At 37.6% G+C, this 26,472-nt stretch overlaps 1 protein-coding gene across 1 annotated transcript in view; it reads left to right on the forward strand.

Annotated features, from left to right (window-relative positions):
* ATRX (ATRX chromatin remodeler) overlaps positions 1 to 8,340 on the forward strand; it is a 214,071-nt gene extending 205,731 nt beyond the window's left edge. Inside the window, exons 30-34 of the mRNA XM_068963358.1 lie at positions 1,065 to 1,214; positions 2,058 to 2,183; positions 2,948 to 3,043; positions 3,548 to 3,676; positions 4,719 to 8,340. Coding sequence (XP_068819459.1) covers positions 1,065 to 1,214; positions 2,058 to 2,183; positions 2,948 to 3,043; positions 3,548 to 3,676; positions 4,719 to 4,997 — 780 coding nt within the window. The 3' untranslated portion in view covers positions 4,998 to 8,340. The remainder of the gene's footprint in view (positions 1 to 1,064; positions 1,215 to 2,057; positions 2,184 to 2,947; positions 3,044 to 3,547; positions 3,677 to 4,718) is intronic.
* The last annotated feature ends 18,132 nt before the right edge of the window (positions 8,341 to 26,472 follow it).

Here is a 26,472-nt window from a genome sequence, read left to right on the forward strand (position 1 = left end):
GAGAAGACTCTTGTGAGTCCCTTGGACTGCAAGGAAATCCAACTAGTCCATTCTGAAGGAGATCAGCCCTGGGATTTCTTTGGAAGGAATGATGCTAAAGCTGAAACTCCAGTACTTTGGCCACCTCATGCGAAGAGTTGACTCATTGGAAAAGACTCTGATGCTGGGAGGGATTGGGGGCAGGAGGAGAAGGGGATGACTGAGGATGAGATGGCTGGATCGCATCACTGACTCAATGGACGTGAGTCTGAGTGAACTCCGCAAGATGGTGATGAACAGGGAGGCCTGGCGTGCTGCGATTCATGGGGTTGCAAAGAGTCGGACACGACTGAGCGACTGAACTGAGCAGAACTGTTGTTCCAGTTAAACTGTTCTGTAGCTGTTTTGATTAATTTAGATTTGGTTTTTGTTAGTATAATGGTTGGTAGGTAAAGTGATTATGAAAATAAAGTTGTTATAAGGGACTTCCCTGGTGGTTCAGTGACTAAGACTCTGGTGCTCCCAGTGCAGGGGGCTCAGGTTCAATCCCTGGTCTGGAAACTGGATCCCACATGCTGTAACTTAGAGTTCTCATGCTGCAGCTATAAAGATGCCACACGCTACAGCGAAGATCAAAGATCCTGCATGCTGCAACCAAGAGACCTGGTGCAGCAAAATAAATAAATACAGGTGTTAAATATGTATGAACAGGAGTAGCCATGATTTTTAGCAAAAGCATCTCTGAATTTAGCAGACTTGTTAGCCTTTTTTTTTAATCAACTTTGAGAAAAGCACAAAACAAAATGCATAGGAAAAAATTAGAAAAATGTTGGAGGAAGAGAGCTTGAAAGATGAAAAGTAGTCATTAAAAAATTGAACCCCTAAAACATGCTCTATAAATATGACATTCTTACATAAGAGGCTGGTATTGTATGTATTATGAATGTTTTCTAAGTAATTTATCATATATATCAGAAATATGTATTGTAGTGAGTTTCTAGTTTCTAGACTAACAGTAGGTCAAAGAACTATGGAGATATGATCCAGAGGGAGAAAATAACTATTATTTCAACCTTTCTAAACAGGACACCATACTTGCAGAACTTCTTCAAATACATAAAGAACACATTGTAGGATATCATGAACATGATTCTCTTTTGGACCACAAAGAAGAAGAAGAGTTGACTGAAGAAGAAAGAAAAGCAGCTTGGGCTGAATATGAAGCAGAGAAGAAGGTAGTTCATCTGAAATGCTTTTTGTTGTTGTTTTTGTTGTTAGTCGTTTAAAAGAACAGTGGAGGAAGAAAAGGGTCACATTTGGAAAAAGTAATAATATAGTAAATCTTCAGGAACAGAGTCCCCCAGGTTTGGGTGTCTGTTTATGGGCTTTGGCTACCTTTGGTGTAGACTCAGAGGAGAGAAGAAAATGTTTCCCCTTAAACAGTAGTAACCTCATATCTGATTAGCACTTGCTAAATTGAGAGATTAGTGGGAAGCTGTATATTTAGCATCACTTAACTTCCATCAACACCCTTATTGTAGTAACAGACATACAGGAACTTGAGTTTGGAGGTAGGGGTAAATGTTGCTTTAGCATGTGTACCAAACTCAAAGTTTTGACCAATTATCAGAACACAGAAATACTCCATTATTGGACATTAGTGTCAATCTCCAGCAGCAACTTTATTTAAAATAGTTCCACCTCTGTTTTAAATACCACCTCACTTGAGCAAAAATGTGCCTAAGCATGGGAAACCTTATCCTAATACACGAATCCATTTTAAGCACCTAATTCATTGTACTAAACTTCTTTAACATTGTGATACTAGGAGTCTCATCAGAATTCTCTGAGTTGCCCCATACTGTGGGAATTATCAGAAAAGAGTACACCTTTAGGGGTTAAAGCTTTCTATGTAATAAGATCTTAGTTTCAGATGAAAAGGGTGTTTTGTTTGTGTGTGAAAGAGTGTTAATAATTTCCTAGATCTGAGAATGTGGATTTTTTTCTCAACCAGTAGGTGATGTAGAATTTCAAGTTTTAAATCACAATGTGGAAAGTGCATAATTTTTTGTTTGTAGGGACTGACCATGCGTTTCAACATACCAACTGGGACCAATTTACCCCCTGTCAGTTTTAACTCTCAAACTCCTTATATTCCTTTCAATTTGGGAGCCCTATCAGCAATGAGTAATCAACAGCTGGAGGTAAGTTGTGAAGTATGAAAGTATTTTGCCTTGAATTAAAGGCAATTTCAAGTGCCTTGTTGTTGAGGGTTTCCTATGCAGGAATATCACATTCCCCAAAAGATTACCTCTGAATAGACCAAGAAATTTTTCTTTTATTTGTTGACCTTTTTGAACCAGTGTAGTTATAATAAAATGTGGTTTGTTCAGAGTACAAAGAAATCAGGCCTTGAATTAATATAGTTTGAATTATTTTAATTAAGAAACAATAGGGTAGCTGACTGGCTAGAGAAATAGCACTTTCTTCAGTTATAAAATATTTTGAATAAATAAATTACTTATGTTTGAAAGTGGGATAAATACACACATTGATCTACATTCTAAAGCAGTGAAGATGCAACTTTAAGTGTATGATAATGTACAGTATTATGAAATAATTTAAAAATAGGATCAATGATGAGTTAAATAAGAAAGACTGGGTTTTAATATACCAGTAATTAAACAATGTAATTGAATCTGTGATTTTCTTTTTAAAATGTGCTTATGGAGTCATTTAAATTATTAAATTATTGGTGCAATAGAACCCAATTTTTATCTTCCTAACCAAGACCCTCACTGATGAGTTTTACACCATTTTATTGACGCTGAATTTTGCTGTACTTTTCAATTACTTAAAGATTTTTAAGGCCACATGCTGTATATTGGCAAGAGAAAGGCTCTCTGTACTTTTAAAACTAAGCTGTCTTTTATGTGCCCTGATAAAGTTATTTCTTGCATTCTTCTAGGACCTCATTAATCAAGGAAGAGAAAAAGTTGTGGAAGCAACAAACAGTGTGACAGCAGTGAGGATTCAGCCTCTTGAAGATATAATTTCAGCTGTAGTAAGTTAATTGGCAATTGTCTTACACCAACTTGGAATTCTTATTCCCACCATTCATTCTGATTTTTGTTTTTTGCTTCACTACTTCTGTGGGGGAAAGACTGTAATTCTTATAACTTGATTTACAATAGTAAAATACTGGTAAACCGTATAATAGTGCCAAGCTATATATCTCAGTTTTATCTAGATGTTGATACAAAAGACAAATGTAAAATCAAAGAATTGGGAAATCAGTTAATCATGGAAATGTATGTGTTGTTTATATAAACACATTTTAATTACCAGTTGCATGAATTAAATCCAAATAGTTTTTCTCTAGGCATAGCTAACCCTTGTACAACAGTGGACAGTTTAGTGCCTTGCTTTTACATCATCGTCTTTAGAAAAGATTAAAAGAAAGGGGGAAAAGAAAACTTTAAAAACCCTGAATATCTTTAAGGACCATAAATATTTTATTTTCTTCAATTCTACTGCAATAAGTAGTAAATAGAAATTTTTCTTCTAGTGGAAGGAAAACATGAATCTCTCAGAGGCCCAGGTACAGGCATTAGCATTAAGTAGACAAGCCAGCCAGGAGCTTGATGTCAAACGAAGAGAGGCAATCTACAATGACGTGTTGACAAAACAACAGATGGTAAGAATTCAGAATATCTCTAGGTTATGTTTAATTTTCTTGAATTTATAATAACGAGTTTGTGTGACATCTGTGTTGATATCTGTTCCCACATGTGGTTGGATGGATGGTCATTGGTTATTCCCAGAAGAAATTTTATTCATAAACCTAGTAATGTCAAATAAAGGTAATATATTTTGTTGCAAATGAGCAACAGCTTCCCAAATGAATCTCCTTGAAGTTTACATAGCATCTCTTCCGTATAATTTTACTTTTGTATTCTGGACATCTAGAAAGGAATTTTTGCCAGACTTTTCTTACCACATTTACTGAATTTAAACAACTTCCAGAAATAAGTATACTTTTTAATATATTTAATTTGAGATAACAAGTGGAGCTATAAATGATATATGACACAGGTTCCTACTAAATTATGTAATTCTCTATAAGGCTAACATATTCCAGAATCCTTGATTATCTTTGTTAGCATGGTTGTTTGGCAGCCATCTACCTTGCACTGGGAAATTTCAACTCTTGACACCAGGGAATCAATTTCTGTGGCATGAATTTTACTTAGAAAGCACTGTAGAATTATGTGGTTTTAAATTATCTTAGGAAATCTGATACATTCTAGGTAGGCAGGTAGGAATTACTCCCACTGCAAGTGCCTTTTCCCTTTGGTGTTTGTCACTAAAAGTGTTTATTTGTCTGTCATCATGTGAAATATTCAAAAGAAGGACAATGAAAGAGACTTGACAAAAAAGTGCTGTAACTAATACTTGAGACTAATCACAGTGCAGGACAGGTTACTATAGCAACCAACTTAAATGCTGCTTGCACTACAATAGTCAAGTCATTAAGAGAATTTAGCCCTAAATGGTGTTACTAACTGGTTTCTACAGTAATGGTCCTGTGAATACCATCAAATTAGTAATGGTGATAACAATAATATGTTTTTCTTTTGGTATGGTACCCCCTTAACAAATTGATTTTAACTCAAAATTTGATACTGCCTCTTTGAGACAGGTCATGCACTTGTAACAGCTCCCTTTTCTCTCCTTAGTTAATCAGCTGTGTTCAGCGAATACTTATGAACCGAAGGCTCCAGCAACAGTACAATCAGCAGCAGCAGCAGCAAATGACTTATCAACAAGCAACACTGGGTCACCTCATGATGCCAAAGCCTCCGAATTTAATCATGAATCCTTCTAACTACCAGCAGATTGATATGAGAGGAATGTATCAGTCAGTGGCTGGTGGTATGCAGCCACCACCATTACAACGTGCACCACCCCCAATGAGAAGCAAAAATCCAGGACCTTCCCCAGGGAAATCAATGTGATTTTGCACTAAAAGCTTAAAAGATTGTTAAAATCATAGAAAGATCTTTTATTTTTTTAGGAATCAATGACTTAACAGAACTCAACTGTATAAATAGTTTGGTCCCCTTAAATGCCAATCTTCCATATTAGTTTAAAATTTTTTTTAATAGGGCATACCATTTCTTCCTGACATTTGTCAGTGATGTTGCCTAGAATCTTCTTACACACATTGAGTACAGAAGATCTTTCAAATTGTTTTCAGTGAAAACAAGTCCTTCCATAACAGTAACAACTCCACAGGTTTCCTCTCTAAATTTTTATGCCTGCTTTTAGTGACCATAAAATTGTCATAAATTAATGAATTTATGAAAGAATACTGATTTATATATTCATTCTTTACATATAAAGACACACAGCTGAGTTCTTAGAGTTGATTCCTCAAGTTATGGAATACTTTTGTACTTATCCATTTCTTGACTAAAGTGATTGAAATGGTTTTAATGTTCTTTTGACTGAAGTCTGAAACTGGGCTCCTGCTATATCATCTCTGTGACTGAAAGTTAGAAACTAAGGGTTGGTTATCTTTGACACAGAATTGTGTGCAATATTGTTAAATACTACTGCTCTAAAACTTGGAGGAGTCTTACAGTTATCTTAGCATTGTATAAACAGCCTTAAGTACAGCCTAAGAAGAGAATTCTTTTTCTTCTTTAGTCTTTTCTGCCATTTTTATTTTCAGTTATATGTGCTGAAGTAATTACTGGTAAAATTTCAGGGTCGTGGATTATCTTCCACACTTGAGTTTTCTCTCTCCTGGCACTAATATAAGGCACATCTCTTAACTGCTTGGTGCCAGTGCTAGTGCTTCATCCTGTTGCTGGCAGTGGGATGTGGACTAACAAAATCAAGTTCTAGCATTTTAGGAGGTTAAGGATGACGTTGTGGTTGTTAGCTTCACACCCTGTTTTATAAACAACATCAAAATGGCAGAACCATTGCTGACTTTAAGTTCACATGGGGAATGTGCTTTAAAACAATTCCCAGTACTGTCAGTATTGTGAAGTAATTCCTCCTAAAGATAAGGATCACTGGCTTCTATGCTCTTCCTCTTCTTTTCTCTCATCAGTATGTTGTTTTTCCCCAACTGTATTTTCTTACATAAATTCTGTTTTCAAGCTCAGTTTTTTTTTTTTTAGTTTAGATCTGTGAGGCAATTTTCTAATCAAAATTCATCTAATGCCCTTTTATGAGGTTTTACATTGTTGTTTTTCTTAATCCAGGCTTGTAAAAATGACCTATATGCTTATTCATGTACAATTTGGTTGCTTGAGTTTCTTAAAGAAAAAGATTGTTAGACTATGAGAGTCAACTCAACATGGCGAAACCATTTTTGAGATGGCGATGTAACATGTAGTGGAAATAGCTAACAAATTCCCAAAAAAAAAAAGCTGGGTGGAGGATTTGCTCTAGGTATCACTGAGTTAGAATGAGTTTAACATTAGCTAAAACTGTTTTGAGTTGTTTGGACAATTAAGAGATGTCCACTTTTATCTTGAAAGAACTAGTGGTAGAACATTCAAGAGTACTAAGTACTAAGAGTACTAAGAATTTTGAGGTTTGGTGGATCCACCCTCCACGTTCCCATAGTTGGATATTATGCCAGCCATGTAATCAAATTTATTTCACTAGGGGGATGTGTTTTTACTTTAGAAGAAATGAAAAAGATAAGATTTGTGAAATAAATATTTGAAGACAGTATACGCTGGCCAGCTGTTATCAGTTGGTATTTCTACAAGTCCAGAATACTTTAAACCTGATTTACTCAACCTGGGAACTTTCACCATGGTCTGATTACTTGCTCAAAGACATAGATGTCAAAATTTTAGGCAACCTTCTAAACCTTTTTCATCATGAATGAAACTATGACTTAAAGAATAATACATAGAAAGGTTAATTGGAAATAGTTTGGGATAAAACTTGGATCAGTTTGCATACAATCTTCACTTGACATTTTAGCTACATAATATGTACTTTGAGTATAACATCAAGCTTTAACAAATATTTAAAGATAAAGTCATGTCAATAAGATACTAAAAGGCTCATTTTTATATTTGTTTTAGATGTTTTAAATAGTTGCAATGGCTTAAAAAAATGATTTAAAATGTTGCTTGTAATACAGTTTTGCCTGCTAAATTCTCCACATTTTGTAACCTGTTTTATTTCTTCGGGTGTAAAGCGTTTTTGCTTAGTATTGTGATATTGTATATGTTTTGTCCCAGTTGTATAGTAATGTTTCAGTCCATCATCCAGCTTTGGCTGCTGAAATCATACAGCTGTGAAGACTTGCCTTTGTTTCTGTTAGACTGCTTTTCAGTTCCGTATTGAGTATCTTAAGTACTGTAGAAAAGATGTCACTTCTTCCTTTAAGGCTGTTTTGTAATATACATAAGGACTGGAATTGTGTTTTTAAAGAGAAGCATTCAAGTATGACAATAATACTATCTGTGTTTTCACCATTCAAAGTGCTGTTTAGTAGTTGAAACTTAAACTATTTAATGTCATTTAATAAAGTGACCAAAATGTGTTGTGCTCTTTATTGCATTTTCACAGCTTTGAAAATCTGTGCACATAATGTTTCATAGAAAATGTATAGCTTTTTATGTGCTATTTAATGGTGATTCTTTTGCACATTTAGTTATTTAATATTGGGAGGTCAAGGAGTTTGCTTTTTGAATCTGTTATATACTAAATTCTGTAAAAGGAGATCTCAAACCTCAAAAATAATTTACATACCAGGAATCCTGTGTGTGTTTGTTAGTTTTGGTTGTCTGTGTGTAATCCAGCACCATTTCCTGCTTCCCAACAGCTGTGTCACTCATTTAAGTCAAGCAGACCTACCACTCCACAGTTGATACGAAAGGTGCTTATCATCCTGAAGCACTAGCAGGTTGATGGAAATTATCACCTGGCCTCCAAAGAAGCTGAATATTTTGCAGTCTTCCCTTAGCTATGCCCATTCTCCCTGTAATGTCATAAAACCAGATACATATTTCTGTACCCTAAACAAAACTTTCAGTTACATATCCCAGTAAAAATTTTCCTTTGAGGGTGGCATGTTGTGTGATGTTTTAACAGTAAAATAGGTCATCCTTTTACATGTTTATTTCACTAACAATTACATTCAGGTTATTCCCCACCATGTTTCACCAGACTTAGTCTCAAGTGACTTTTGGCTATCTCCAAATCAAATCTAGCTTTAAAAGAGATGAAAATTCTTCCACCATTGATTTTTTTTTGAAAAATATGTAATCTGTGCCAATCTAAAAGGAGTGACCAAGTTTCAGAAATGCTTTTTGTCTGTGCAACATTTTATATATGCTGTTATATGGAAGTGAATAAAAATTAAAAATCCAAAATATATACTGTTTCTAAGCTTAATATCTGTCAGGAACCAAACTGCCCACATCACTCATGTCGGATCTAATAAAAGAATGGTCCTTCTTGCCCCTGCCTAAGAGTTTTACTCCTCAAGAGTATGTGCTGATGTAAAATTTCTTTACATATACACTGCCACCCTCTCTTTGGAATAACCTTCCTGATACATTATGCCCACTTCACTAACTATGGGAATCACTCTTCCCCTCAGTCTAGGAATCTGATAGTGACCACTGCATACCTTCACCAAGGGAGGTGTGACAAGGAAAGCAGCGTATCAATTGAGGCCTTTGTTAAAAACAATAAAGATAAAGCTTTAATTGAAGGAATGAAAGCATGAGACGAATCCTAAAATACTGAAGAGCCTCTTAATATTCAGAACTGCCCCATATTTCAAGCAGACTCTACCCAGCAGCATTCTTCAACATTCTGCTCCTGAACATTATCCCCTCACTTCTCCTCCCTGATAGAAACAGGGAGGGGGAGCTTGGCACCAATCTCCTTTATTAAATAGACTTGGCTCCCTCCCTGCAGACCTCACATCAAATATGTGTTGAGTTTCAATAAAGGTGAAGAAAGATGACATATGCAAGGATGGGGTTTGTTTCAGGTATATGAGGAGAAAGTGAATGGAAAGGAGCAAAGGTAGAGAAGGATCAGGAAGAGACTAAATTAGAGTGGATTGATGGAGGGTCTTGAAATCCTGAATGGGTAATTCAATACAGAGGATAACAAGGGATTGTGAGGCAGCTGTGTTCAAAGTAGCAGGTAAAGACAGTGATTTGGGCAGGGTTAATTTGAATGGTTTAGAATGTAACGTGAAGAAAGATTGCAGACAGGAAGATAGGTAATTAGGCATTCAGTGACCAGACTACTAACAATTTTAAGGACAAAAGGCAAAATCATTAGAAGTTGTATAGAACAGTGAACTTCTTAAATTGTGAGAAAAACCTTATTCCTTTTACCCTTCCCCAAGGAGTCCGCTTTGTTCAGGATTTCTGACGTTACATGCAAAACTTCAGTTTTTGTTTACTTTCTTAAACCTAGTGGAAAATCCATAGTGGTGTTCCTGTTTCACAATTTTTCATTACTTCTAATTATCCTGTATACATATTTGCAGAAAGTAAGTTTGGTCCATTTAACTAAGCTAAGTATAATTCTACTTCTTCCTCAAGCTAATCTTCAAAGGGCTAAATCCATTCTTGTTACTTGTTCTTGAGACCCATCTAGTCCAAGGGCTAGTATCACAAGCTTCCCTTCGTATTTTCAAAGTACTTTGTGGTTATTATGTGTTAACCTGTATACCACATATGAAAAAAGTGAGGAGAATAACTACATTTTTCTCATGACAGTTAAGCTAAAAGACCAAATCTATTGCACTGGGGAGGCAGAAGATAAATTATAGTCAACTTATCTGAGTCTTTCATGTCTCATTTGGAAAATGGGACTATAATAATACCTTAACTTTCTTGGATGCAGGAGGCCTGACCAGTTGATTTCTTGAGGTCCTTTTCAGCTCTTAATGGTTTAGACATGAGAAAACCACAGTTTGAAGCCAAAAGGCGATGTGTTTGTCTAAGGTTACACAGTAAGTTTGAACAGAATTAGAAATCCCTTCCCTTTAGCTAGCCCTCCCCCATTAAACTATACCTTTTCTTTTCCTCTGTTTAGAAAAATGAGAAGTCTGACAGGCATTTTAATGACAAAGCAGGTAAGTCGAGTTGTAATTGGCTCTAATTACTACTTCTACAAGCTGTAACCTCCTTTATCTTTTGCCCAGGGGCACTCAGAGCAATGTTTCTTATTCTGGAACTCTGCAGAAAATGAAAAAACATGTTTAAGGATCTGATTCTTACAGCTTGGTTACTTGATTGCGTTATATACATGACAAAACATCAAGGTAAATATAAATCCGCTTTTGTTAAGTCAACTTTTAAGCAAATAATTGGTAGCCTCCCATTTGATTTTTCATAACTGTAAAGCCCAAATTAGGCCAATATTTAAATTGTCTGGTCTGGATAAAGTTTATAGTAAGTAGAAGGCAATATTGTCTTCTATTAACTCTTATGTAACACGTGACATTTTTTGAGATGTAGGTTTTATAATGGTTTATTCTTGTGATGAAAACTACAAAAGCTAACAGAAGAGTGAAAGGGTGATTATTTTCTTTGTAGCTGCTTTTTCCTACATGCCAGTAGCAAAGCAAGTAGAAGCTTGTGTCTAGTTCGCTAAATACATTTCAGTGGGGGAAAAAAGTGGTTAATATAATCATTTGCAGTCTTGTTAGTTCATTTTCAGTTCTTGGTAGGTTTTCAATAATAAAACATGGAGGTTGGCCTTCAAAGGCTTTAGCGATACAGGCTTGCTTGGACCCTATCCTTAGCAAAGTAAACCTTTTATTATGTGTTTCCGCCCTCTCTTTGCATTATCTTCCACACTCTACTGGATGTGCTAAGCTCAAACGTACCTGCCTGCAATTTTTTCCCCTTCTCCAAACTACCATTTCACCACCCATACATCCCTTTATATTCTGATACCTCAGTGTGTGTGTGTATATGTGTGTATTTGTAGGGGAGGCTTATAAAATCATACAATGCTAGAGATGGTACGGGTCTTAGAGACCCTGTAGACTATCTCTCTATAGTAAGAAAATAAAGGTCCAGAGAGGGAAATAGATACACAAGGGCACCTATATCTTCTAGCTTCTGTTCCACTTCATTCCACTCTGTTCAGATGCCCCCTATTACACTGGTGTCCCAATTCATTTTTTTTCAACCTGCCTGACCACAATAAGCAAATTTTCAGAATAATTGGTTTTGGACTCAACTTTAAAATGAGAACCGTTTGTGGAAAATAGAGGGGTATGTGGACCAAAATGATAGGGAAACAAATTCCTGTGTGGTAACTGTAAAATGGGATATTTTTTTTTTCTTTTTTGACCACACTCAGCACAGTTAAGACCAATAGGATCTAGAAGCACTGTTCTGCTTTCTGGATCTCCGCATCCTTCAGAGTCAAAGATGGATTAATTCAGCCTTCCTCAGATGAGGTAAGTTGATGTACCAAGTATTTCAAAATCCTCTATTTCAAATGAGAAATGCTGCTGTATTCACAAGTAAACAAAACAGAAAGCTCTGTGTTAGTGTAGTGATGTCTGTCAGGATAGGGGCAACTAATGATTATTGAGTATAGAGATGTGCCAGAAGGATCATGAATAGTTTACATATTTTCAGAGAACTAAAACAGCAAAATGATTTTGATATGCTAGAATTTGGGGGTCTCGTTCTAGATTTATAAAGTTGTACAAGTTAGTTCACCTCACTGAATCTTCTTTTGCACAGCAATAAAGATTTATTGAATGCCTATTATGTGTCAGGCACTATGACTAGTCACTATCCTGTTTTACCAATGAGAAAATAGGTTTAAAATAATTATTCATTCAGTGTCACATGACTAACTGGAAGAGGCAGAATTCAAGAGCAGGTATCTGATTCTGCTTTTGCCATTAAACAAGCTTTTTTTCAAGGTACTTCCTTCTGTGTCTCTTCAGTGGTGCCTAGAGAGTTTGGTTTTATCCTCTCATTTCCTTCTGTGATCCAAATAGAAGTGTATGAAAAATCCAGTGTGAGTACTTTGAAATACGTTTCAAGATACCCAAATTCATTTTTAATACAGTGGCTTCCTTACAAGTTCTTTGAGGCACCAACTGAGAATCCTAAAGATAGAACTATTCTGAACTAAGTTTACTTTTCATTTTTTCCACCTGATGAAGTGTAGGTAACCATTCAAGCAAGGCCTTAAATGAGCTAGAATATGGACATGTAGAGATTAAGGAAAAGGGTATCTCAGAGGAAACAGCAAACACAAACACGTGTAAGCAGCAAAGAACAGAATTCAGAATAGGATAGTTTTAGGAAATGCCATACTTCTGTACTTGTGCACAGAAGGTCAGAGTCTCATTTAAGCCAATAGTTTCTGGAATACATAAATAATAATAGTATGGTAGGATAATTCTGAAAGAGATGGGAATACCAGACCACCTGACCTGCCTCTTGAGAAACCTATATGCAGGTCAGGAAGCAACAGTTAGAACTGGACATGGAACAACAGACTGGTTCCAAATAGGAAAAGGAGTACGTCAAGGCTGTATATTGTCACCCTGCTTATTTACCTTATATGCAGAGTACATCATGAGAAACGCTGGGCTGGAAGAAGCACAAGCTGGAATCAAGATTGCCAGGAGAAATATCAATCACCTCAGATATGCAGATGACACCACCCTTATGGCAGAAAGTGAAGAAGAACTAAAAAGCCTCTTGATGAAAGTGAAAGAGGAGAGTGAAAAAGTTGGCTTAAAGCTCAACCTTCAGAAAACGAAGATCATGGCATCTGGTCCCATCACTTCATGGAAAATAGATGGGGAAACAGTGGAAACAGCGTCAGACTATTTTTGGGGGCTCCAAAATCAGTGCAGATGGTGACTGCAGCCATGAAATTAAAAGACGCTTACTCCTTGGAAGAAAAGTTATGACCAACCTAGATAGCATATTCAAAAGCAGAGACATTACTTTGCCAACAAAGGTCCGTCTAGTCAATGCTATGGTTTTTCCAGTGGTCATGTATGGATGTGAGAGTTGGACTGTGAAGAAAGCTGAGCGTGGAAAAATTGATGCTTTTGAACTATGGTGTTGGAGAAGACTCTTGAGGGTCCCTTGGACTGCAAGGAGATCCAACCAGTCCATTCTGAAGGAGATAGCCCTGGGTGTTCTTTGGAAGGAATGATGCTAAAGCTGAAACTCCAGTACTTTGGCCACCTCATGCGAAGAGTTGACTCATTGGAAAAGACTGATGCTGGGAGGGATTGGGGGCAGGAGGAGAAGGGGACGACGGAGGATGAGATGGCTGGATGGCATCACCGACTCGATGGACGTGAGTTTGAGTGAACTCCAGGAGTTGGTGATGGACAGGGAGGCCTGGCGTGCTGCCATTCATGGAGTCGCAGAGTCAGACACGACTGAGTGACTGAACTGAACTGAACTGATACCCTCTACAATAAAGTCAGAATCTCAGCCTTGGTAGGAGAAAGGGCTTGTTCACATTTGCTACTTTTGTATCATTTCCTTTTAGATTCTACATATAAGGGAAAGGAATGTCATATATTTCTCCTTCTCTGACTGACTGACTTGACTCGGTATGACACTCTCTAGGTCCATCCATGTTCAAAGGACCATAGTAAGTTGAGGGTAATAGAATATGGTATTTCATTCACTTTGCATGACAAATGGTTATAAATGAGTTCTTAGAAACCATTAACAAAGACATTGATACACTAAGGGAAATGAAAAAAACACAAGGAAATGAAGGAACACAAATGACTAATAAGGATTAAGCATATATGAAGATGACTGAGTTGCCTGGGCTCTTAAAAACTATGTTTTAAAACTATATTTGCATTTAACATAGTTTTTAAGAGCCCAGGCAACTCAGTCATCTTCATATATGCTTAATCCTTATTAGTCATTTGTGTTCCTTCATTTCCTTGTGTTTTTTTTCATTTCCCTTAGTGTATCAATGTCTTTGTTAATGGTTTCTAAGAACTCATTACTCAGCCGTTAAAAAGAATTCATTTGAATCAGTTCTGATGAGATGGATGAAACTGGAGCCGATTATACAGAGTGAAGTAAGCCAGAAAGAAAAACACCAATACAGTATACTAACACATATATATGGAATTTAGAAAGATGGCAACGACGACCCTGTATGCAAGACAGGAAAAAAGACACAGCGGTGTATAACGGACTTTTGGACTCAGAGAGAGAGGGAGAGGGTGGGATGATTTGGGAGAATGGCATTCTATCATGTATACTATCATGTAAGAATTGAATCGCCAGTGTATGTCTGACGCAGGATACAGCATGCTTGGGGCTGGTGCATGGGGATGACCCACAGAGATGTTATGGGCAGGGAGGTGGGAGGGGGTTTCATGTTTGGGAACACATGTAAGAATTAAAGATTTTAAAATTAAAAAAAAAAAATTACATGGAATAAAAATTAAAAAAAATAAATAAATAGATTAAAAATGAGAAATTAAAAAAAAAACAAAGCTAATTTAAAAAACTAAAAAAAAAAAAAAAAAACTATGTTATATGACCTCCATTAGAGTACATGCATGGCATCTTTTTTAGATCTTAGAGTCTCTCTTACCTAAAAATAAACAAAAAGTATCTTTTATTTGCTTCTTTCTCAAGCCATGACCTTATCTCTGTTCTCTTTTCTGCTAAACCTCAAGTGTGGTTTGTACTTGCTGCCTACAGTTCCCCTCACCCTTCTCTTCATTCCTTAGCTTCCTCAGCAATATGCTTTCTGCTTGTACTCCTCCACAAATGATACTTTCTTGACAGCAACCCATGATATACTAAAAAGAAAAGACCACAACTCTGTGGACTGGAGCTGCAACAAAGTTATAATCTCTAAATTCAGCTGTCTAGAAACCCTTTTAAGTGTCCCTAATCAGCTGCCTACTATCTTCCTCTCCAGGTTCAAGGAGATAACCTTGCCTCCTAGTTCTTTTTGAATGACAAAAGCATCAAGTCAAAAACCTCACAATCTCCTTTCCACCCAGTCCCCTTTACAAAATTACCTTTCCTTCCCCCTTCTCTTGAGTTTCAATGTCAGTGTCTCCCTTCTGCCAATAAATGTATTCTTCCACCTGTGCTATGGAGTCAAGTTCTTCCTTACTCCTTAGAGATTTGGCTCCATCCATCATCATCCCTTCTTTCTCCTATACCTTTGACCTCCAGCTCCCCAACCCTGATCCTTTCCTAATGCTATAAGTACAGTAGCCTCTTAGTTTGTCTCCCCATCCATACAATCTATCTTCCACACTGCAGTCAGAATGATCTTACTTATTTTTTTAATATAAACTTATTTATTTTAATTGGAGGCTAATTATTTTACAATATTGTATTGGTTTTGCCATACATCAACATGAATCCACCACGGGTGTACACATGTTCCCCATCCTGAACCCCCCTCCCACCTCCATCCCCATACCATTCCTCTGGGCCATCCCAGTGCACCAGCCCCAAGCATCCTGTATCATGCATCAAACCTGGACTGGCGATTCATTTCACATATGATAACATACATGTTTCAATGCCAGAATGATCTTACTTAAACACAAATCTGACCATGTTACATTTCCTTAGGTTGCTTCCCACCATATAGAAGCAGCTCATATAATACATTCGCCACTGAACTCCTAAAAGTTATCAAAACCACCAGAAGACTTGGCCTTATTAGCCTAGGACTTCTGCCCTCCCCATCTATATTTGCCTTGAGGAGTAGTGTGGGGAGAGGGGAAACTGGTGATTATTTCCTCTGTCAGTTAGCTAAAAGGTTTGAGTCATGACTGTGCAGTCAATCACTGAGTATGGGAACAAACAATAGAGTTCTGGGCAAGAGGATAGCAGACTACAAGAAAATAGGATTTCTCTCTGCTTTTTCAACCTCTATTACACTAGAGGCCCTCTCAAGTCAAGTTCACGAAAATTCATTAGCACCTACTAAGTACTGTGTCAGGTATGATAAAAAAAATTTTAGAGAACTTGCTGGTCTGGATCCTGGCATTAAGAAACCTGTGTATGCGTGTGTGTCCAACTTATGAAGTATCTTTGTGCCAGGCACTATTCTCGGTTATTTACAGCCATATTGTCATTTAGTCCTGTATTATTGCCACCTTTTTGTAGATGAGGAAACTGAGCCTTGCTAAAGGGTCACAGAAGATTGTGCAACATACAGTTTGCAAATCCAAGTCTGCCATCTGCAAAGCCCCTTCTTTTACTTTTATGGCTCTTCTTGCAACCCATTTGGGAAGATAGAGCTGACGATCCTGATATGAAGAGAGCACACTGAAGCAGTGTATGATCAGGTGGTAATTTGTGATACAAGTAAAGACAAAATGATGTGATACAAAGAGTCTAGGATTCATGTTCAGTAAATTATGGAGCCAGTTTTGATTCTGTCACTAATTAGGCATGTGCCCTTAAATATATTACCCTCTACGGGTGTCAGTCTTTCTTTCTTTCTTTTTTTTTTTTAATGAAGAGGTTGAAGAAATCCAAATGGTTTTTAAACAAATAGAAAATCACTTTATCTGAGTCATAAAATGCAAATAAGCTAAACAAGTATAATTTTCATTTATATTTCATTGGCAAAGATAAAACAATTGTTGATTTTGTTGATAAGATCCTGGGGAAACAGGCACCCTCATAAATTATTGGTGGTAGTATAAGTTGGTACAACTTTGATGAAGGATCATTTGGCACTATCAAAATTTAAATGCCCATCGCATTTGTCCCAGAACATTTCACCTTTAGAAATTTATCTTACAGATATACTCACATACATACACAAAGATAAACGTGTAAGTATATTCACTTGAGTTGTTGGTCATAGCAGCAGAAGACTAGAAGCAACAGCCCATTGATGGGGGACTTATTAAATACTATAATGGCCTCAAGGCATTATAGATAATTATACATGCCCACTGTAGAAAAGTTTAAAAAATACAGAAAAATGTAGAAGATAAAGATAATAAGAAGCTGCTCAGAGACAAGAGCTCATTATTTTGGCTCAATTATTAATACCTCTATTATTTTTTCTATTCATATGTTTGTATGTATGTATATTTACATAATTGAGATCACTGAGATCATCAGTTGTGTAATACAATTGCATATTCTGCTTTTCCCTTTAAATTATCCTGAAAGAATGTCTCTGTGTCATTAGGATTTCATCAACGTAGTTTTAAATGGACTGCATAATGATTGATCATAATAATGTACATATCTGTAGCCATTCTTCTATTGTTGGAAAGTTAGTTTTCTTTTTCTCTTCTTTTTGTTTTATAAATATGTTGCAGAGAACATCAATTGCATTATTAGAAGTAGAATTACTGGGTCAAAAAGCATGAAAAAGTTTAAAGTTCTGGATTTATATTATCAAGTTGCATCATTAGTATTTTCCCAGTATATGACAGAGCCTCATTCTCTGCATCTTCATTGGTTTTAAGTATTATTATGTTTCTAAACTTTCTTAATTTCACAAGGAAAATACATTTCATTGTTTTGCATCTCATTAATACTTTTTGAGGTTGAAGTATGTTTGTATGTTTTACAAGTTGCTATCACCTTTTGTGAACTAACTATATGTTTTATTTGTCCATATTTTATTGGAAGCTTGGTGCTTTTATTATATATTTGTATGGGTCCTATAGTCAGTATATTAATGATAGTAACTTTTAAAAACTTTCTGGAAAACATTTTCCCAGTTTTTATAACCTTTAACTTTATTAATTTTAAAATATTTAACAGTTTATAAACTTCTTGATGTTTTCCTTCATGATTCCATCCTTTACATGTATGTCTACTGCTACTGCTAAGTCGCTTCAGTCGTGTCTGACTCTGTGTGACCCCATAGACGGCAGCCCACCAGGCTCCCCCGTCCCTGGGATTCTCCAGGCAAGAACACTGGAGTGGGTTGCCATTTCCTTCTCCAATGCATGAAAGTGAAAAGTGAAAGGGAAGACGCTCAGTTGTGTCCGACTCTGCGACGCCATGGACTGCGGCCTGCCAGGCTCCTCCATCCATGGGATTTTCCAGGCAAGAGTACTGGAATGGGGTACCATCACCTTCTCCGTTACATGTATGTCTAGGAAGTTCTTTAAGAACTAGAGAAATTTGGACGTATTGAAAGGGAAAAGCTGTGTGAATGAGCTGGGATCAAGTGTGCAGAGAAAGGACATAACTTTCAGAGCCAGAGGAATACTCTTTGAAAGAGGAGGAAAGGAAAAATGAATGAGTCTAAGGCCTGCTTGAAAAAGATTAAAGGAGACCTAAATAAATGGAAAGACATCCCATGGTCAGGGACTGGAAGACTTAATATTGTTAAGATGGCAACACCATCTTGATTGATGGAAACAACCCCAAATTGATCTACAGATTCAGTATAATCTCTGTCAAAATCTCATGTGGTTTCTTTGTAAAAATTTACAAGCTGATCCTAAAATTCTTATGGAATTGCAAGGGACCCAGAATAGCCAAAAAAGCTTGAAAAAGAATAAAGTGAAAACTCTTAGAGGAGAACATAGGCAAAACACTCTCTGACATAAATCACAACAGGATCCTCTATGATCCACCTCCCAGAATTCTGGAAATAAAAGCAAAAATAAACAAATGGGATCTAATTAAAATTAAAAGCTTCTGCACAACAAAGGAAAACATAAGCAAGGTGAAAAGACAGCCTTCTGAATGGGAGAAAATAATAGCAAATGAAACAACTGACAAACAACTAATCTCAAAAATATACAAGCAACTTATGCAACTCAATTCCAGAAAAATAAATGACCCAATCAAAAAATGGGCCAAAGAACTAAATAGACATTTCTCCAAAGAAGACATACAGATGGCTAACAAACACATGAAAAGGTGCTCAACATCACTCATTATTAGAGAAATGCAAATCAAAACCACAATGAGGTACCACTTCACACCAGTCAGAATGTCTGTGATCCAAAAATCTGCAAGCAATAAATGCTGGAGAGGGTGTGGAGAAAAGGGAACCCTCCTACACTGTTGGTGGGAATGCAAACTAGTACAGCCACTATGGAGAACAGTGTGGAGATTCCTTAAAAAATTGCAAATAGAACTGCCATATGACCCAGCAATCCCACTGCTGGGCATACACACCAAGGAAACCAGAATTGAAAGAGACACATGTACCCCAATGTTCATCGCAGCACTGTTTATAATAGCCAGGACATGGAAACAACCTAGATGTCCATCAGCAGATGAATGGATAAGAAAGCTGTGGTACATATACACAATGGAGTATTACTCAGCCGTTAAAAAGAATACATTTGAATCAGTTCTGATGAGATGGATGAAACTGGAGCTGATTATACAGAGTGAAGTAAGCCAGAAAGAAAAACACCAATACAGTATACTAACACATATATATGGAATTTAGAAAGATGGCAATGATGACCCTGTATGCAAGACAGCAAAAAAGACACAGATGTGTATAACGGACTTTTGGACTCAGAGGGAGAGGGAGAGGGTGGGATGATTTGGGAGAATGGCATTGAAACATGTATACTATCATGTAAGAATCGAATCACCAGTCTATGTCCGATGCAGGATACAGCATGCTTGGGGCTGGTGCACGGGGATGACCCAGAGGGATGTTGTGGGGAGGGAGGTAGGAGGGGGGTTCATGTTTGGGATCGCGTGTACACCCGTGGTGGATTCATGTCAATGTATGGCAAAACCAATACAGTATTGTAAAGTAAACTAAAGTAAAAATAAAAATTAAAAAAAAAAAAAAGAATAAAGTGGAGGACTCATATCGTGATTTAAAAATTTACTACAAATCTACAGTAATTATGACTGTGTGGTACTAACATAAGGATAGACATATACATCAATGGATAAAATTGAGAATGGAGAAGTAAACCCATACATCTATGATTAGTTGATTATCCACAAAAGTGCCAAGACTATTCATGGGGAAAGAATAGTCTTTTCAACATATGTAGCCATGACACTTAGCATAGACATGTAAAAGAATCTCTACCTCATACCATTTACTTGTGTACAGAATACATAAAGAAATCTCATAATTCAATAATAAAGATACATAAAACTCTACTAAAAATGGACAGATAATCTAATAGACATTTCTCCAAGGAAGATACACAAATGGCCAATACGCACATGAAAAGATGCTCAACATCATTAGTCACCAGTAAAATGCAAATCAAAACTACCGTGAGATACCATTTCACAACCACTAGGATTGCTACAATAAAAAAGATGGAAAATAAATAATGGTAGTGAAGATATGAACTGGACCCCCCATATTATTGGTGGGAATGTAAACTGGCACAGCCTCTTTGAAAAAGTGTTTGGCAGTTTCTCAAATGCTTGACCATAGATGTACCATATAACTCAGCAATTCTATTCCTAGGTATACACTCATGAGAAATGAAAACGTGTTTACAGAAAAACTTGTACACAAATGTTCATAGCAACATTATTCATAATAGTCCATAATAGCTCTTTCAAAATTGAAAGAACCCAACTGTTCATCAATTGATTAATGGATAAACAAAATTGGTACATTCCATACAATGGAATACTATTTAGCTATAAAAAGAAATGCAGTAATCATACATCCTAAAATATGGATGAGCCTTCAAAACATTGTTACATGAAAGATGCCAGTCATAAAACACCACATATTCTATGATTCTGTTTATATGAAGTGTTCAAAATAGGAAAATTCAAATTAGATTACGGTGTCACCAGAGGCTAGGAGGAGGAGGTAATGAGGATTTATTGCTTAATGGTTTCAGAGTTTTTGTTTGGGGTGATGAAAAATTTTGAAAATAGATAGTGATGATGGTTCTATACATTGTAACTATAATTGTTGTTGTTTAGGTTAGTCGGACATGACAGCAGCTGAACAACAACAAAACTTGTTCACTTGGTAAGTTGCATCTGACCTTTTGTGACCCCATGGACTGCAGCACACCAGGCATCCCTGTTCTTCACTGTCACCCAGAATTTGCTGAAATTCATGTCCATTGAGTCACTGATGCCATCCAACCATCTCATTCTCTGTCGTCCCCTTCTCCTCTTGCCCTCTATCTTTCTCAGAATCAGGGTCTTGTCCAATGACTTGGCTGTTCCTGTCAGGTGGCCAAAGTATTGGAGCTTCAGCATCAGTCCTTCTAATGAATATTCAGTGTTGCTTTCCTTTAGGATTGACTGGTTTCATCTCCTTGGTGTCCAACGGACTTTCAAGTGTCTGCTCAAGTATCATTACTCGAAAGCATCAATTCTGTGGCACTCAGACTTCTTTATGGTCCAACTCTCACATTTGTACCTGACTACTGGAAAAACCAGAGCTTTGACTATACGGACCTTTGCTGGCAAAGTGACATCTCTGCTTTTTAATACGCTATCTAGGTTTGTCATAGCTTTTCTTCCAAGAAGCAAGCATCTTTTAATTTTGTGTCTGTAGTCACCATCAAGAGTCATTTTGGAGCCCCCAAAAATAAAATCTGTTACTGTTTCCACTTTTCCCCTATTTATCTGCCATGAAGTAGAACCAGATGCCATGATCTTTGTTTTTTGAATGTTGAATTTTAAGCCAGCTTTTTCACTCTCCTCTTTCACCCTCATCAAGAGACTCTTTAGTTCCTTTTTGCTTTCTGCCATTAGAGTGGTATCATCTGCATATTTGAGGTTATTGATATTTCTCCTGGCCATCTTGATTCCAGCTTGTGATCATCCAGCTCGGCATTTTGCATGATGTACTCTGCATATAAGTTAAATAAGCAAGGTGACAATATACAGCCTTGGCGTACTGCTTTTTGAATTTTGAACCAGTCCATTGTTTCATGTCCAGTTCTAGACTGTTGCTTCTTGACCTGCATACAGGTTTCTCAGGAGGCAGGTAGGGTGGTCTGGTATTCCCATCTCTTTAAGAATTTTTCACAGTTTGTTGTGATCCACACAATCAACGGCTTTAGCTTAGTCAATGAAGCAGAAGTAGATGTTTTTCTGGTATTCCCTTGCTTTTTCTATGAGTCAATGGATGTTGGCAATTTAATCACTGGTTTCTCTGCCTTTTCTAAAAATCCAGCTTGTACATCTGGAAGTTCTTGGTTCACCTACTGTTGAAGCTAACTTGAAGGGTTTTCAGCATTACCCTGAGTGACTATAATTAATGCCCCAGAATTATACACTTAAAAATGGTTAAAATGGAAAAAACATGTTTTCTTTAAAAGAAAAAGGCCAAATTAAGCAATATTTTTTTTAATTGCTAGGAAGCAATTGCTAGATTGCTTGTTATTGTTGTTTAGTTGCTAATTCATATCTGACTCTTTTATGAGACCCCATGGACAGAGGGTAGGTCTTAGTAAACCATGAGGGAGGTTTATCTACAGAGATAGACCAGAGAATACCTTATCTGGAACAGTCTGGAGCTGAGGGCTAGCGACAAGTGAAGTTTCATAACATCTCACATGAACTAATGCAGTGTTTGCCACCTCTTTTCATGATAGGAATCGCTGCTGCTGCTGCTGCTAAGTCGCTTCAGTCATGTCCGACTCTGCAACCCCATAGACGGCAGCCCACTGTGCTCCCCCGTCCCTGGGATTCTCCAGGCAAGAACACTGGAGTGGGTTGCCATTTCCTTCTCCAATGCATGAAAGTGAAAAGTGAAAGTGAAGTTGCTCAGTCATGTCTGACTCTTTGCGACCCCATGGACTGCAGCCTACCAGGCTCCTCCATCTATGGGATTTTCCAGGCAAGAGTACTGGAGTGGGGTGCCATTGCCTTCTCCGTAGGAATCACTAGGGTACTTAAATATACAGATCAGTGATTCTCAAAGAGTAGTCTAAAGATTCTTGGGGGTTCGTGAGGTCCTTTGTTTTGTAACTACAGATCTAGGAGAGGCCAGATTTTCTCCCTATACTTTAGGCAAAATAACTTATATTAATAGTTAATGGACTGAATGCAGAAGCAGATATAAGAATCCAGCTGTCGTCTATTAAGGCAGACATCAGAGAGGTTGGGGAAAATGTAAAATATTACCACTCACTAAATTTTTGAGAATAATGTTTTCATAAAAATGCAATTTATGTTAATTTCAATGGATTTGTTATTACTTTAAATGAAATAATAGATAATTAAAATTTATGAATTTTAATTTCTAATATGCTAAATACAAATAACTATAACCCACATAAATAAAGCTCTTTGAGGTCTTAAATAGGTTTTAAGTTTGTAAGGACACCTCAGATCAAACATTTTGAGAAACATTGATGTAGATAACCAAGTCTTTCAGTTGGAAATTCTGATATAGGAAGTCCTATAGAGCATAGAAGTGTGGCCGAGAGGAACTACCCCTCGCCCAAGGTCAGGTGCGGTGACCAAGAGTGTCAGGCTGCATTGGCACAGGAGCAGCCTAGAGGAGCTACCCCATTTCTGAGGTTAGGGGCAGTGGCGGAAATGAGCTACCGCACGCCCAAGGTCAGGGGGAGCAGCCGAGAGGAGCAACCCCAAGTCCAAGGAGCGGCAGCTGTGTGGGCACAGGAGGGCCAAGAGGAGCTACTCCACGTTCAAGGTCAGGAGGGGCAGCTGTGAGGAGATAGCCCTCATCCAAGATAAGGAGCAGTGGCCACGCTTTGCTGGAGCAGCCGTGAAGAGATACCCCACGTCCAAAGTAAGAGAAACCCAAGTAAGATGGTAGATGTTGTGAGAAGGCATCAGAGGGCAGACACGCTGAAACCATAATAACAGAAAACTAGCCAATCTGATCACATGGACCACAGCCTTGTCTAACTCAATGAAACTAAGCCATGCTGTGTAGGGTCACCCAAGACAGACGGGTCATGGTGGAGACGTCTGACAGAATGTGGTCCACTGGAGAAGGGAATGGCAGAACACTTCAAGATTCTTGCCTTGAGAACCCCATGAACAGTATGAAAACACAAAATTATAGGATACTGAAAGGGGAACTCCCTGGGTCAGTAGATGCCTGATATGCTACTGGAGATCAGTGGAGAAATAACACCAAGAAGAATGAAGGGATGGAGCCAAAGCAAAAACAATACTCAATTGAGGATGTGACTGGTGATAGAAGCAAGGTCTGATGCTATAAAGAGCAATATTGCATAGGAACCTAGCATGTCAGGTCCATGAATCAAGGCAAATTGGAAGTGGTCAAACAGGAGATGGCAAGAGTGAACGTCAACATTCTAGGAATCTGCGAACTAAAATGGACTGGAATGGGTGAATTTAACTCAGTTCAGTTCAGTTCAGTCACTCAGTCATGTCTGACTCTTTGTGACCCCATGATTCACAGCACACCAGGCCTCCCTGTCCATCACCATCTCCCGGAGTTCACTCAAACTCACGTCCTTTGAGTCGGTGATGCCATCCATCAGATGACCATTATATCTACTACTGTGGGCAGGAATCCCTTAGAAGAAATGGACTAGCCATCATAGTCAACAAAAGAGTCTGAAATACAGTACTTGGATGCAATCTCAAAAATGACAGAATGATCTCTGTTCATTTCCAATGCAAACCATTCAATATCACAGTAATCCAAGCCTATGCCCCAACCAGTAATGCTAAAGAAGCTGAAATTGAATGGTTCTATGAAGACCTATATGACCTTTTAGAACTAACACCCAAAAAAGATGTCCTTTTCATTATAGGGGACTGGAATGCAAAAGTAGGAAGTAAAGAAACACCTGGAGTAACAGGCAAATTTGGCCTTGGAGTATGGAATGAATCAGGGCAAAGGCTAACAGAGTTTTGCCAAGAGATGGCACTGGTCATAGCAAACACGCTCTTCCAACAACACGAGAGAAGACGCTACACATGGACATCACCAGATGGTCAACACCAAAATCAAATCGATTATATTCTTTGCAGCCAAAGATGGAGAAGCTCTATACAGTACGCAAAAACAAGACCAGGAGCTGACTGTGGCTCAGATCATTAACTCCTTATTGCCAAATTCAGACTTAAATTGAAGAAAGTGGGGGAAAACCACTAGACCATTCAGGTATGACCTAAATCAAATCCCTTATGATTATACAGTGGAAGTCAGAAATAGATTTAATGGACTAGATCTGATAAATAAAGTGTCTGATGAACTATGGACGGAGGTTTGTGACACTGTACAGGAAACAGGGATCAAGACCATCCCCATGGAAAAGAAAAGCAAAAAAGCAAAATGGCTGTCAGAGGCGGCCTTACAAATAGCTGTGAAAAGAAGAGAAGCAAAAAGCAAAGGAGAAAAGGAAAGATATAAGCATTTGAATGCAGAGTTCCAAAGAATAGCAAGGAGAGATAAGAAAGCCTTCCTCAGCGATCAATGCAAAGAAATAGAGAGAAAAAAGAGAATGGAAAAGACTAGAGATGTCTTCAAGAAAATGAGAGATACCAAGGGAACATTTCATGCAAAGATGGGCTCGATAAAGGACAGAAATGGTATGGACCTAACAGAAGCAGAAGATATTAAGAAGAGGTGGCAAGAATACACAGAACTGTACCAAAAAGATCTTCATGACCAAGATAATCATGGTGGTGTGATCACTCACCTAGAGCCAGACATCCTGGAATGGGAAGTCAAGTGGGCCTTAGAAAGAATCACTATGAACAAAGCTAGTGGAGGTGATGGAATTCCAGTGGAGCTATTTCAAATCCTGAAAGATGATGCTGTGAAAGTGCTGCACTCTATATGCCACCAAGTTTGGAAAACTCAGCACTAGCCACAGGACTGGAAAAGGTCAGTTTTCATTCCAATCCCAAAGACAGGCAATGACAAAGAATGCTCAAACTACTGCACAATTGCACTCATCTCACACTAGTAAATAATTCTCAAAATTCTCCAAGCTAGGCTTTGCCAATACGTGAACCGAGAAATTCCAGATGTTCAAGCTGGTTTTAGAAAAGGCAGAGGAACCAGAGATCAAATTGCCAACATCCACTGGATCATGGAAAAAGCAAGAGAGTTCCAGAAAAACATCTATTTCTGCTTTATTGACTATGCCAAAGCCTTTGACTGTGTGGATCACAGTAAACTGGAAAATTCTTCAAGAGATGGGAATACCAGACCACCTGACCTGCCTCTTGAGAAACCTATATGCAGGTCAGGAAGCAACAGTTAGAACTGCACATGGAACAACAGACTGGTTTGAAATAGGAAAAGGAGTATGTCAAGGCTGTATATTGTCATCATGCTTATTTAACTTATATGCAGGGTACATCATGAGAAATGCTGGTCTGGAAGAAGCACAAGAGGGATGGTATGGGGAGGCAGGTGGAAGGGGGTTCAGGATGGGGAACACATGTACACCCATGGTGGATTCATGTTGATGTATGGCAAAACCAATACAATATTGTAAAGTAATTAGCTTCCAATTAAAATAAGTGAATTTATATTAAAAAAAAAAAAAGCACAAGCTGGAATAAA

This window comes from Capricornis sumatraensis, chromosome X (genome assembly GCF_032405125.1).
Source record: "Capricornis sumatraensis isolate serow.1 chromosome X, serow.2, whole genome shotgun sequence".
NCBI classification, from domain to species: Eukaryota; Metazoa; Chordata; class Mammalia; order Artiodactyla; family Bovidae; genus Capricornis; species Capricornis sumatraensis.